This window comes from Phyllobates terribilis, unplaced genomic scaffold (genome assembly GCF_046119375.1).
Source record: "Phyllobates terribilis strain yellow unplaced genomic scaffold, ASM4611937v1 Scaffold_1__5_contigs__length_1240528914, whole genome shotgun sequence".
NCBI lineage: Eukaryota > Metazoa > Chordata > Amphibia > Anura > Dendrobatidae > Phyllobates > Phyllobates terribilis.
Genome location: NW_027362761.1, coordinates 953,523,937 through 953,537,263, shown reverse-complemented (window position 1 = coordinate 953,537,263; position 13,327 = coordinate 953,523,937). Strand labels below are relative to the sequence as shown.

The following is a 13,327-nucleotide window of genomic DNA, read 5'->3' as shown; positions in this document are numbered from 1 at the left end:
CATCAGTTTAATTAGGAGTAACGATAAGTATAAATATTACTGTATAGTGATTGATTTGAAAGAGAATTGTGCAAACTCTAATTCATCCTAAATGTTAAATCATAGGTATGCTTCCGGTTGTGTCAACTAGACACATGTCCAACTTTGAACTGACGCTCAGTCCTGATGGCACTCGTGTTGGCAACCACAAGTGTTCTAACCTCCTGGACTACAATGAAGTTCCTACCAAATACGGGTTCATCACAGAGAACACAAAAAATGATGAACTGATAGGTGAAACATCCCCGTACCAGTACAGCGCTGCTCTGAGATCAGCTAAGTCCTTGCGTTTCTACCGTAACCTCAACCTGGAAGCCTGTATTTGGGAATTCAACAGCTACTATGACATGTCTGAGCTCCTGACTGACTGCAGCGGCACTATAGGAACTGATGGGCAGGTGAGTAGGTATATATATGTATGTATATATATATAAATGCAGTTCCCCTGTATCCAGCATGGTGGCTCAGTGGTTAGCACTGTCACCTTAAATCTGACCCAGGGTCACAGCTGCACAGAGTTGGTATGTTCTCTATGTGTTTATGTGGGTGTTTTCAGGTAGCGCTATTTCAGCACTACAAAAACTTGTTGGTATGGTAATTGCTTAACTATGAAATTGTCACTTGTGTGACTAGATAAGAAAATTATATAGTAAACCACACTGGGGACAGGAACTGATGTAAATGATGGTTGAATATGATGGTAAGTATCAGCATTTAGTCACATTGTGGGAGTCTTTGTATGGTGCTGTAGAACAGTGTCCTTTAATTTTTTTAAGTAAAGTGTCCACTAGTAACAAATGAGTACAAAATCGGAAGCGATCAATTCCAAATGTTAACAAAATTTGACTATCCTTCTGCACAGGTATTTTTTTTAGGACACGCTCCTCAACCAACACCATTCAAATCACAAATCCAAGTGCAAATGACACACACAAGACCTCCTTTGGAAAAATAGACCTTAGATCAAAACCCGTTTTTACATACAGACTACCCATATATTTACCAACCCTAGACCAGCCCTGTTTACGGACCCCAGAAAAGACCTTCTAATAGAACCAACCTCAAATAATAGTACACAAATCATATCCCTTAAAATGTACAGACCCCCCAGAACCCCATTGCAATATGTTAGACAGATAAGGTTATGGCACTATCCATTTTAATCCTCCATATACATACACCAAGCAGTACATTGTACATATTACTGCTGTCTATAACAATCCTTCCTATCATGGGAACATTTATGGTTATGTTGATATTTTTACAGGTATTGAACCTGGTCCAGTCATATGTTACCCTGCGGGTGCCTCTCTACATCTCTTATGTGTTCCACTCACCTGCAGCAGTGGGTGGCTGGCAACACTTTGACCTGCAGTCTGAGTTGAAGTTGACATTTGTATATGATACTGCCATTTTATGGAATGATGGAATAGGCAGCCCTCCAGAATCAGAACTGCAAGGTAAGAGTCAATCTTTATTTTATTAATTTTCAGCACCACAGTTAAGCAGTTTGCAATCTGATCCAAGTTTCAGAATTTTCTTTTGTAGAAGATTTTCTCCCAGTAATATAGGCTGGAAAGGTGCCAGGGTACTAAGGTCTTCATTGCTAATATATCAGCACAGCTTCTATCCTGCACTTATTTACACTGCGTGTGCTTTCCTCCTTTGCTTTAGCCTGTTTTCACTGCCCACCTCAGATACTTTCTTCCCTTTCCATGCTGTGAAAATCTTTGTACAAACACCTCCCTGATGCTATCTCTAACACTAAGAGAAGAGAGGGGGAGAGCAGAGAGCCATCAAAATCAGGAGCTCTGACTGATTTGTATCTTTTTTGCCGAGCACTCAGATAAAGGATTTACAGAAACTTTGCCGCAGCAAAATGGTAGAAAATTTTAATGAAAACTATTGAGAAAGTTGCTTAACTTTGCATTTAATAAGTAAATGAATAATAAAAAATTATCTGTACGAAGGTGAACATGCTGTAGATTTTAACATCTACAACTATCACTATACAAAGCATTTGTGGATCCATTAATGTACATACAGTGATCCACACTTGAAAAGTAATAATTACATGTTTTTTTCAGGATCCCTCTACCCAACTAGCATGCGCATTAACGAAGAAGGTCGTCTCGTGGTGAACTTTAAGACTGAAATTCGCTTCCGAGGACAGTTAGTCATGTCTCACCCAGGTAAGGTCTTCTTGTATAGGAATGCCTGATGAGAAGAACCAGGAACCATTTTGCTTCACTTGTTAATAACTATTTATGCTGATGTTCATACTGTTTTAATTGATTTTGTCACTGTTCCTTGCCCCGCTTCAGGTACTTCTCTGACATCTATGGTCATGTCTGCTGACCATCCTGAGCTCACCTTTACCTTGAATCTTCTTCGCAGTGAGCCCAGCTTCCGGCAGCCTGTGCAGCAGTGGAATTTTATCTCAGACTTTGCTGTAAGTAGCGGAGCAAAAAATAAGAAGTCCAGTGATCGAAAAAGGAACCTGTTATGTTGAAAATGGTATCTGATCTGCAGGCAGGATGTTATGGAGCAGGAGATGATCAGGTTGATAGACATTTTTGTGGGAAACGGTACAGTAAACTTTGCATTTTATTGTTTGAAATCTTTTGTGTTTGTATGCTTAGGAGTCCAGTGGGCAGTACTACTCAGTGACTGATAGTCCTCCTTGTATGACTGTACATACAGTGATAGCTGTCAATCACTGGGTAGGACCGCCCACTGGACTCATATACATTCAAACACTAGGGGTCTCAATGAATAAAATACAAGTTATACTGAATCTTTTCCAACAAATTTCTATATTATTCTGCTCATCTTCTCCTTCTTTACACCATACTGTGGGTGCATGCTAAAAAATGGTGCACTATTCCAGTTCTACATTATTATTAGTACATTACTAAAGATAAATTGTGATATTCAATAAAAAAAGTCTACAATTATTTAAAAATAATAATACTAAGATAAGTGTGTACAGTGTGAAAGACTTTATGATACTATTTGGGGCAGAGCAGGGGTAGAGTTGAATTTGGCAGATTGGGTTTAGTTTACAACACTTGTGGTACAAGTTCTGGTTGAGCGCTGTAAAGCTTTCAGGACTCCTCTAGTGGAACCAAAAAAATGTACATGAAAGTGGACACATATATCACCGAAGATTATAACGTGTATTATCTACTGCTATAACCACCTTCAGTCCACAGCTAATATAGTGGCACGTTACGCTGCTGCTAACCATCTGTAGGAGACGGCTCAACATTGATAGCTCTAGATCACTGTATGTACGGAGCAATGAATAGGACACTGTGGGTTCTATTTGACCATTATAGGGAGGCATTTACTGCATTTACCCTATGGTGGTAGCGTGGCAGTGTATATCATTGCTAGGGCTCGCTCACACCACCGTATAAATCAGACAAGTGCTATCTGAATTTTCATCGGAGAGCACTCAGACCAATGTTATTCAATGGGGTAGTGCTGATCAGCATTTATTTTCGCTGAGATAATCTGTCTGTGAAAAACAATTGCAGCATGCTGCGATTTTACTCCGAAATTGGATGGGTAAGAGAAAAAAATAATATGCCACAGTATAGCATCCAATATTTACGGATACATTCTGTAACATAGGAAACTGTAAATGATTAATAGCTGCTGAGTAAAAAAAAAACAAAATCATCCAGAATCAATATGTACAATATTTTATTAGTCAAAACCAAGATTTATAAAACATAATTAAACCATGGGAAAGCAAGGCAGAATCGCTCTGTAAATATATAATTATAGCAGCAGAAGTAGATTTATTTAATATGCAGAACTCCCATAGAACTTGGCATGTATGAGTAATCCTAAAATATATACAGATCAAAAGTAAAGAGCCAAGTGACTAAGGTGCATGTAAATTTGATGGACCACTGGTCCAATTAAAGCGGAAAAAAACACGTTTCGCGATTAGGCTTCAAAGTACTTACCCCCTGGAAGAAGCCTAATCGTGAAACGCGCGTCGGGGCCTGTACCACATCCTCAGGTTGTATCTTTTACTCTCTGTATTATGCAGTTAATCTTTGATCTATGGTCACTTTTACCTTGCTCGGTACCTTTCTGCACTATATCTAGCACTTTTTCCGTTTGATCTTGTGACCTAGTTTGAATTAATGTACTGTATAATACATACAGTTCAGATCTTGTTGATATCTAGCAGGATTGTTTTCGGCTTGAACATATTGTGCATTTTCTTATGCTCTATTAATAAGTATAGTTGAGGTACTCCACTGGGTAATTACTACACTTTGTCAAGCACTTTTTTGTCCTTTTCTTTGTAGCCCTGAAATTTGAATCATTGAAATATGTGCCTATTACTGAATCATTGGTTCCACACTATCTTTGCAGGATTTTTTTCCGGTTTAATTGGATCAGCGGTCCATCAAATTTACATGCACCTTAGACACTTGGTACTTTACTTTTGATCTGTATATATTTTAGGATTACTCATACATACCAACTTCTATGGGAGTTATGGATATTAAATTAACCTACATGTGCTGCTATAATTATATATTTACAGAGGTGGCTCCTCCACCTGGAGTAATTTGGTACTGCCAGCTGATGTGGTTGATTCTGCCTTGTTTTTCCCTTGTTTTAATTTTGTTTTATAAATCTTGGTTTTGACTAATAAAATATTGTATATATTAATTCTGGATGGCTTTTACTTCCAATTTCTTCTAGGTTTATGTAATTTATATGGAAGTGACATAATAATATGGGCCGTGTTTAGGTATATCTCAGTAAAAAAACAGATTGTACATGAATAACAAGTGAGAAAAAAATCATACCACTTTTCTGGATGAAAAGTATACCGAATTTCTATATAGATGTGTGACCCCCATGCCTTCGTTGGGTAGTTGTATGCTACCAATGCATCGCACTATATTTGGGCACCATACTGTATCATGCTTATAATTAGAAACTGTATGGTCATTCATATACCTTATTATTCATCTTTTATATTTTTAAATTGTGATCTCTGCATTTTTAGGTACGGGATTACTCGGGGACATACACTGTAAAGCTTATTCCTTGTAGTGCATCTCCCAACCAAGAATACACTGTACCTCCTGTATGCAGCCCTCGTGAGCCCATCACATTTGACATCGATATTAGGTTTCAGCAGGTAAGAGACAGCTCTGAGCCTTTATAGTGAATATAGACAGCTTAAATGTATGGTATGGTTTAGAAATGCCAACACACTCATACGTCACATACTGGTGTATTGCAGGTCAGTGATCCCGTATCAACAGAGTTCAGTCTGAATACACTAATGTTTTTACTGTCCAAGAAGGAACTGTGGCTATCAGATGGCTCAATGGGATTTGGTGAAGGAACAGATGTTGCATTTTCTGAAGGTGAGAAGTCAGTACCAGCCTATACAACACTTAAAGAGGGCCTGTCACCAGGTCGGAAGTGACCAGCTTTTTGCTCTTATTTTATTCCTGCTGCTCTTCTGAGTATTCCATTTTTCGTTTTAGTTTTTGTTTTTTTGTATTTTAAATCCGCCATACTGTCCCAGAGATATGGGCCTTTTTATTTGGTGATAATTTTTAGGCTCTTTACAAGGAGGCGTGGCTCACAGGATAATTTTGCTGAGAAGCCTGAAGACACGCCCCCCAGACAATCCTGTTAGCCACTTCCTTCATACAGATCATAAAAATTAGCACCAAGTAAAAAGGACCATATTTCTGGGAGAATAAAAAAAAAATAAAAAATGAATATTCAGAGTAGGAGGAGAAAGTATGTGACCTGGTGGCAAGTCTTTTTTAATAGTTTTTAAACGGATTGTCTGGTGAGTTAAAGAAGAGTAGCAAAAAAATATATGGTTTTGCAATATTTGTTATTGCCAGTTTCTCCTAAAAAGCAGTTCTGGGAAATGTTCCTAAAACGTCTTCTATGCCCACAGTTTGGGCAGCATGGGCATGGGTTTGGGCGACAAGTTCCCTTGAAGCATGCCATGTTGATGAATGTGACACAACTACTGAGCTACTAGAAGTCTCTTTCTGTTGGGCTAAGTGCACACAGCATCTTGTAGATGTGGCACCCTGCTGTTCACAGGTACCACAGAACCCAAAAGGGTGCATGGATGGACTTCTCCACAAGAGGCCCTCACTACATACAAACACCTCCACCCTTCCACCTCATACCACCAGAGGGAGCCCTGATAGGGATATATATATGGAGGGTGGAGTTAGGCAGTTAGAAAGTCAGAGAGTGTGCTGCCACTGAGAGCAGTGAAGACGCAGCACGTCTGCTGCTGTATTGAGGGCCCCGAGTGTAGCCGGAGGCAAGAGGAGGAAGGAGAGAGGAGTTGAGGGGTCAGAGGAGCATCATAGGCTCACCCCAAGACACAAACCGGACACCGGGTCCGCACCTACAGGGTCCTTTATACCCAGTAGGGATCACCGGCATACTAGGAGGAATACAAGTCCCATGTCGACCTGAAGCTAAACCCTTGACAGGACTAGGAACCATGAAGGCCCCGGCATCCAGGGATAGTGGTTGCCAGAGAAAGGTCCTACTACCAAGCGACAAGTGAAGGAACAGCACGACACAGAAGCTAGGCCCAGTTGCAGGCTGGCCAGGAGCTTAGAGAGAGGGAGACACAGACCAGGAGGCCTTATACCCGCTCATTGGGGAGAAGTCCTGAAGTGCACCCTTCCTACCGAGTACCCTGGACCGTATCTGACATCCGCACCAGTAAAGGTACTGAAGTGAATCCCCTGTCTCTGTCAGTTACTCCTGCTGCGCCATCTCTCCTGCACTACAAGCCCCAGCATCACCACCATCTGCATCTACACTGCCCCGGGGGCCCGCTCCGCCTGTGGGGAGCAGAAACATCCCAGCTGCCATCCAATCACCCCCGGAGGTCTGCAGCCGCGCCGGTAACCATTACCGGAAACCACAGGTGGCGTCACGAGACAAACTGTACACTAAAACCCCTTTTTAAAGAGAGACCCAGAGGACGGGCCCGGGAGCCGACTGCTGTGATCTCCTAAACAAGGTAAAAGGCCCAGGTACCGAGTCCCCCCATATTCCCCCTGGGTGACACATAGACATCCGCTCAGGTATACCTAGGCAAAGTCGCTTTAGGGCAGTCTTTTTCCTGAATTGGCCTTGCTGCCAGATTTGCTGACGTTTTTTTGCATTTTCTATACTTTATACTATAACTTGCGAGCGGTTTCCACTTGAAGAATGAACATGTTAATTCCTTTTAACTAACCACTAACCAGTTTCCGAACCTTTAAGTGGTTAAAATAAGCAACAAAAGACTGAACCGCAATGTCATTTTTACAATGGTGTGCGTTATGTTCACTTTTTACTTTGTTTTTTTTTTTTTGTAAATATGTTGCAAAGTATGTGACTCGAAAGTAATGACCCCTTTTTCCAAAATTTTCACAAATATTAGAAATGGTGGTTCTTGATAAATATGGTGTTTATCCTGCAAGCTATTCTTAGTGATTATAGGAGAAAATACATAAATATGAGAAAATCTTACATATCTCACATTCAGAAGTGCCTTTAAGAGATAAAAATAAACACATTCGCTGCCCCCAATATTCTTGAGAGAACAGCATACATATTAAGGGAGAGCCCGTTATTTTGGCCTTATCAGTCTATTCCTTGAGAGCTTTTTAAAGGGGTGTTGCCATCTGGGACATTTATAGCATACCAAAATAATTTGTCATAAATGTCCTATAAATGTAGGTCCCTCCTGCATCTATCTTAAGAACAGGTTCTCCAGTGAAGAGTCGCGGATTCACGGTCACCTCTCTGTTACAGAGATCATGCAGTGTGGCCTCATTCTTGAGATGGATAAGTGCCCCACCGGTGGGACCCCATCTATTGGATATTTACTGTTTATCCTATTGATATTACAAAAATGTTTCACATGGGACAACCCCTCTATAACTAATAACGTGCCATATTTAGTGATACATTCATTCAAAGTTTATATATAACAGAAATAATCAACTGTTGTCATTTAAGGGGAGTGTTCCAATATTAGAAGCAATTTTTTTTCCCCCCAAGCTTAAACAGTAACTAAATTTAATTTTTTTTATATAATTTTGTCCTTGTCCAACATGGAAAGTTATGAACTTTGCAAATCACTTTATTAGCATACTTGTCTTCATTCCTATAAAAAAATGCATGTAAATGGCTTCCAATCCCCTGCTTTTCTCCAGTCTATTTGCCTGCCTTCAGCCGCATTGATGAGAACATACTCATTTGGAGTACAGATGATGGCAGTGAAAGGATCAGAACGTGTCTCCTGGTGGTATGCTTATGAGAACAATGTCCTGCATGACAGATGTATGACAGACCCTCACTGCCCCATAAATAGTATTCTGTAATGGAAACATTGGAGGTTCTGTTTTGGTGACGGGGTGTTACTGCTGACGTCATGCCTAACTACGGGACGCCGGCTGTCAATCAGCATGATGCCAGCAGTCACGCCCCGCAAACAGAGCAACCCGGAAGAAGAAGAGCTGCTCTGTTGACGTGAAGCATCTTCCTGCCGTCAGGTCTTAGGCCCATAGTAAAAAAAAATAAAATAGTCCTAGAAAACCTATTTAACCATTTGCCTCTTATTACACGTAAAGCTGAGAAGTATGAGAAAATCCTTTATGTCTGTCTCACGAGCTCAGCCATGGCCACAAACCGAAGATGTAACTGAATGTTTCATGGTCCATCTGAAAATGCTGCGGACTATCTGTGAGGACAGTTATGTTTCTTGCTAAACATTCATTTCAGCGTTCCTTAATTATGTCCTTATTGTAGATCATCCCTAAGTGAGTGCTTCAGAACCACGCACAGTCATGGATAAGAACGGTGTAGACCTGGAAACAAAGCAGACCCATTGAATTATTTTATCTTAGTATTATTGGGTTGATTAATAATACATTTACGCATATCACCAGCTAATAAGAATTTTGGATTTTTCTTCTTTCAATGAAGGGTCTACAATATATGGACGTGTCATGGTGGATCCTGTACAAAATCTTGGAGATTCATTCTTCTGCAGCATTGAGAAAGTATTTTTGTGTACCGGAGCTGATGGTTACGTACCCAAATACAATCCAGATGACAAGGAGTATGGATGTCTTGCTGATTCTTCTACCTTACTTTATAGGTTTAAGATACTGGTATGTCGTAACATATCTAAATGAATTCACTCACCTATTGAGGTTATCACCGTGTATCAACATCCAATCAGTTTAATTACATATTATTATGTTAATAAAATCATTTTTATAGCAGTGAAAGGGCTCATTCAGACGTGTGTTTTTCACATAAGAGTTCTATCCCTATTTTTTATGGATAGCACCTGTACTTCGCATAGTCTATAGCAGTGTTCCCCTACTCCAGTCCTCAAGGCCCACCAACAGGTCATGTTTTCAGGATTTCTTACTATTACAGAGGTGATGGAATTATTGCCTGTGCAGGTGATTTAATTATCACCTGAGTAATACTAAGGAAATCCTGAAAATATGACCTGTTGGTAGGCCGAGTAGTCAACTCAAAATCGTGGAGACACGTCTAATATTGATCTGTGTGTCGGAACAAAATCGACAAAGCAAGTCTATGGGTCCATGAAAAAAATCGGACAGCACTCAGATGCCATCCGAGTGCTGTTTATTTTTCATGGACTGCTAGATAGGAGAAGGTGGAGATACTTCTTTTTGCTTGTTTCTCATCTGAGAAAACCTGATGAAACTCAGACCAAACTCAGATGACAATATGATGAAAATCTAATGAAACTGAAAAAATCCAGTAATGAAACTAGGAGCATATTTCTCATGTGAAAAAATTCTGAATAAGCCCTTACAGTTGTATAAAATAGATGGTGTCAGTTGTAGTGAAAGGAAGACCACGTACGTTAGAATTATGTTAACCTCCAAGTGTTTCACCTTGTAAAAAACCTCCCTCCTTTCTGCAAAAGCATTTACCATAGAACAAGGATGATAATTCAACAATTCAAAGGCTATTGTAAGACTCATTTCTACTTTACTTCCATAACAGGATAAAGCTCAGCCAGAAACCCAAGAGAAAATATTTGGAAATGTTCCATTTGATGCTAAATTAGCAGCTGACAGTCCAGAAGCATTGCCTCTTGTGAAACAGCCAGCATCGGATGGATTTAGTCTCTCGTCAGATGCCCTTTTCCAGGTGAATTATGTTTAGAATTGTGTTATTTTATTACACCATTGTATTATATAAATGGATACAACCTGGCTTCCTCTTGCATGGAAGGTATCAGGTGACTGCTGCAGCCAATCAATGACCACTGAAGAGACCGAAAAAAGAACCAGGAGACAGTTTCTTCCAACTGATTAGCTACAGCGGTCACCTGATGCCCCTGCCGCTGACCATAGCGGGGGACAACAGCAGAATGGATGACTGGCGAGTCTGGTAGGTGAGTATTATTTTTTAATTTCACACCTACATAGGCTTGGTAGCGGATTGCACCTTTAAAGTCAATCATTGTTCAATTTCAGTACATTTCATGTCGGTCCTTATTATCATTGCTTTTCTCATATATCTTAATTTTATACTTTTCAGAAACACAATCATATTTGTTTAAGCAGGATGATTGGTGCCTATGTGAGGCTAAAAAAAAGGGGAAAAAAAATGTTTTCTAACATTTAAAAAGTAAAAATTTGTCTTCTCCCATTCATTATACTTAGGTGGCTGCTGGCCGTGAATGGTTCATTCATACCATCTATACAGTCCGATCCAGAGAAAATGCCAACAGAGGGATTGGAAAGCGTAGTGTGGATTACCACCACACATTGAGTAGCACAGCCATTGGAAATGATCTTCTGAAGAGAAGCCGAAGGGCAAATAAAGATGATACAGCACTTACTCAAGATATTGGTGCGGATAAGAACAGAGGAACCAACATCCAGCACATTACTCTAAGACGCTCAAAAAGAGTGTCCGGCAAGGACACATTACCAGGCGGTGGAGTGTATGACAAACCAGCATTAGAAATTACTGGACAGGATACAAAAGGTACTTTGATGCCAGTCATCGGAGGGGTAGCTGCTTTATTGCTCCTGATTTGCACTACAGTTATCGTTGTTGTGCTTCTAAAACGTAGAGAACACTCACATTCACAGAAAGAGACTGCTTCCAATAGTGACTGCAATAGCCGTGAGACTGTAACCACTAGACATAGCAGCAGTGACAGCTCTGAGGTATAGAAGAATGGACATGAAGTTTACATACCGCTGATTTCTTTGTGCCTTCACATTTTGGTACTGTTAAGTCCTTTTAAAATATCTGCCTGTCCCAGCAAATTTCTCCCAAAAATTTGAAACAGGGACTACTCATTGGTAGCATAACAACGTTAAGTATGCCGGATAGCACTAGTGAATCTTTTCAGCTGCTATTATCCATTGATTTAATTGGAAGCAATTTGCAATGCATCTTGACTTTGACAAACCGATTTAATAATCTCTAGTATTATCAGTCACTTGTTGCAGCTCTTTGGACATCCCGTTCCACTCATTAACCAGAGGAAGGACTCTATCAAGGAGCTCTAACTTTGCAAGATTAATCACATTGGTGAATTGAGTGGTTGAACTGGTCATAATAGCCGATTGTTTAGGCTTTTAAAAATGTCTTGTTTTCAAGTGGAAACCCCTTCAAGAAACGTTCCTTTTTTCCAGGGTTTTTAGAGAAGATTTTCGTTGCTCGAATAGTTTCTTGAAGTAGTTTTGAAGAGTTTTTTTGCAGCCTTTTCATTGGACAATGGCTAGTTTGGACCTTAATCCATCCGTAGCCACCTTGGAAAAGTGACATGCATTTTCTTTTTTCTATCTGGCATTTTTCAAAACCTGAAGAGGGAAAAAACGCTCAAAACACTCAATATATGACCAGCAAACTTGTTTTACAATAGAATAGGAAAGGAAAGAGTATCTCGAGTAATTTTTTAGATGTTTTTTTTTTTAAATTGGTCCACTCCAAAAAATTCAGCAGTAAACTCCATGTACACATGCTGTTAAAGTGAATGTTGCTGATTGAATGATCGTTTAACAAACTATTGTAATGCTGGTACAGCCATACACATTTTAGTTCATATTGCTTTTCAGGGTCTAAATTTGTCCATACATATAAAACCCAAGAAACAAAATGAGCATATATCCTTTAGTAAGTAAATAGTAATAGTACATGTAAATAATAGAGTACTTAGTTAACACTATTATTATCAAAAATGTGGGAAAGCCATCCCACCATGACAATCAGGAGGGTCCTATCTTCAAGTCCGACTGCTCTGACACCTGCCCATCGGAAGCTTTATAGATAAAGTGCCTAGCTCAGAGAGGGGGAGCCATGCCCCTGTTTGTACAAAGTACAAGAAACTACAGAAAAACCTAAAAAATGAGCCGGAACATAAATAGACAAACTTCTGTTGAAAGAATGTTTCAGAAAGATTATTCGTTATTCGCCCGGTATCTTTACATATGTATGGCCAATAAAACCAAAGAAATTAACTGGAACATAAATTGGTATACGTACTATGTGTAGGAGCACATTCACCACTGTGTCCCATTCACAGACAAAACCCAAGAAAAAAATAGTTTTAACTAAGTACCTTATCTTATTTATATGTATTATTGCTCTTTACTTACAACAGGTATATGCTCATTTTGTTTTTTTCTTGGGTTTTGCCTGTGAAATGGCTACAGTGTGAACGTGCTCCTACACATTGCAATTTATGTTCCAGTTCATTTCTTTGGTTTTGTTGGCTATACATATGCAGAGATGCCGGGCGAATAAGGAATAATCTTTCTGAAGTATTCTTTCAACAGAAGTTTGTCTATGGACGAATGATCTTTCTTTGAACTAAACATCTTGTCCAAATTTCTGGACAAAAAAAATCAAACATGGCTGATTTAATTTCAAATGATGACATTCTGAGATCAGTCGGCCAAATCGATCACTCATTCTTACACAACAAATTTTCATTTTGGTTCAATATAATGTATTTGGGGGTCTTCAGGGGACCCAGTAGTAGAATGGTTTTACAAACAACCAGCTACAAAGTGCTTCATGCCATGGAAGCCCCTTGCTCTTTTTCTATTGATGACTATATAAAGTATGAAACATAACATAGCTTTACTTTTGACTGTCATTTTAACTTAAATATCCAACTTTTCATGTAGATGATATTTCTTAACCTCGTTGCGTTACTTACCCTACACTTGACTTGCGATTAAGTTTG

At 39.5% G+C, this 13,327-nt stretch overlaps 1 protein-coding gene across 1 annotated transcript in view; it reads left to right on the top strand.

Annotated features, from left to right (window-relative positions):
• Positions 1–12,871, top strand: part of FREM3 (FRAS1 related extracellular matrix 3) — a 105,549-nt gene extending 92,678 nt beyond the window's left edge. The window contains exons 16-24 of the mRNA XM_073642298.1: positions 106–437; positions 1,307–1,499; positions 2,127–2,231; positions 2,364–2,491; positions 5,084–5,218; positions 5,324–5,450; positions 9,055–9,242; positions 10,120–10,266; positions 10,785–12,871. Of these exons, the coding sequence (XP_073498399.1) occupies positions 106–437; positions 1,307–1,499; positions 2,127–2,231; positions 2,364–2,491; positions 5,084–5,218; positions 5,324–5,450; positions 9,055–9,242; positions 10,120–10,266; positions 10,785–11,303 (1,874 nt within the window). The 3' untranslated portion in view covers positions 11,304–12,871. The remainder of the gene's footprint in view (positions 1–105; positions 438–1,306; positions 1,500–2,126; positions 2,232–2,363; positions 2,492–5,083; positions 5,219–5,323; positions 5,451–9,054; positions 9,243–10,119; positions 10,267–10,784) is intronic.
• Positions 12,872–13,327: the final 456 nt, after the last annotated feature.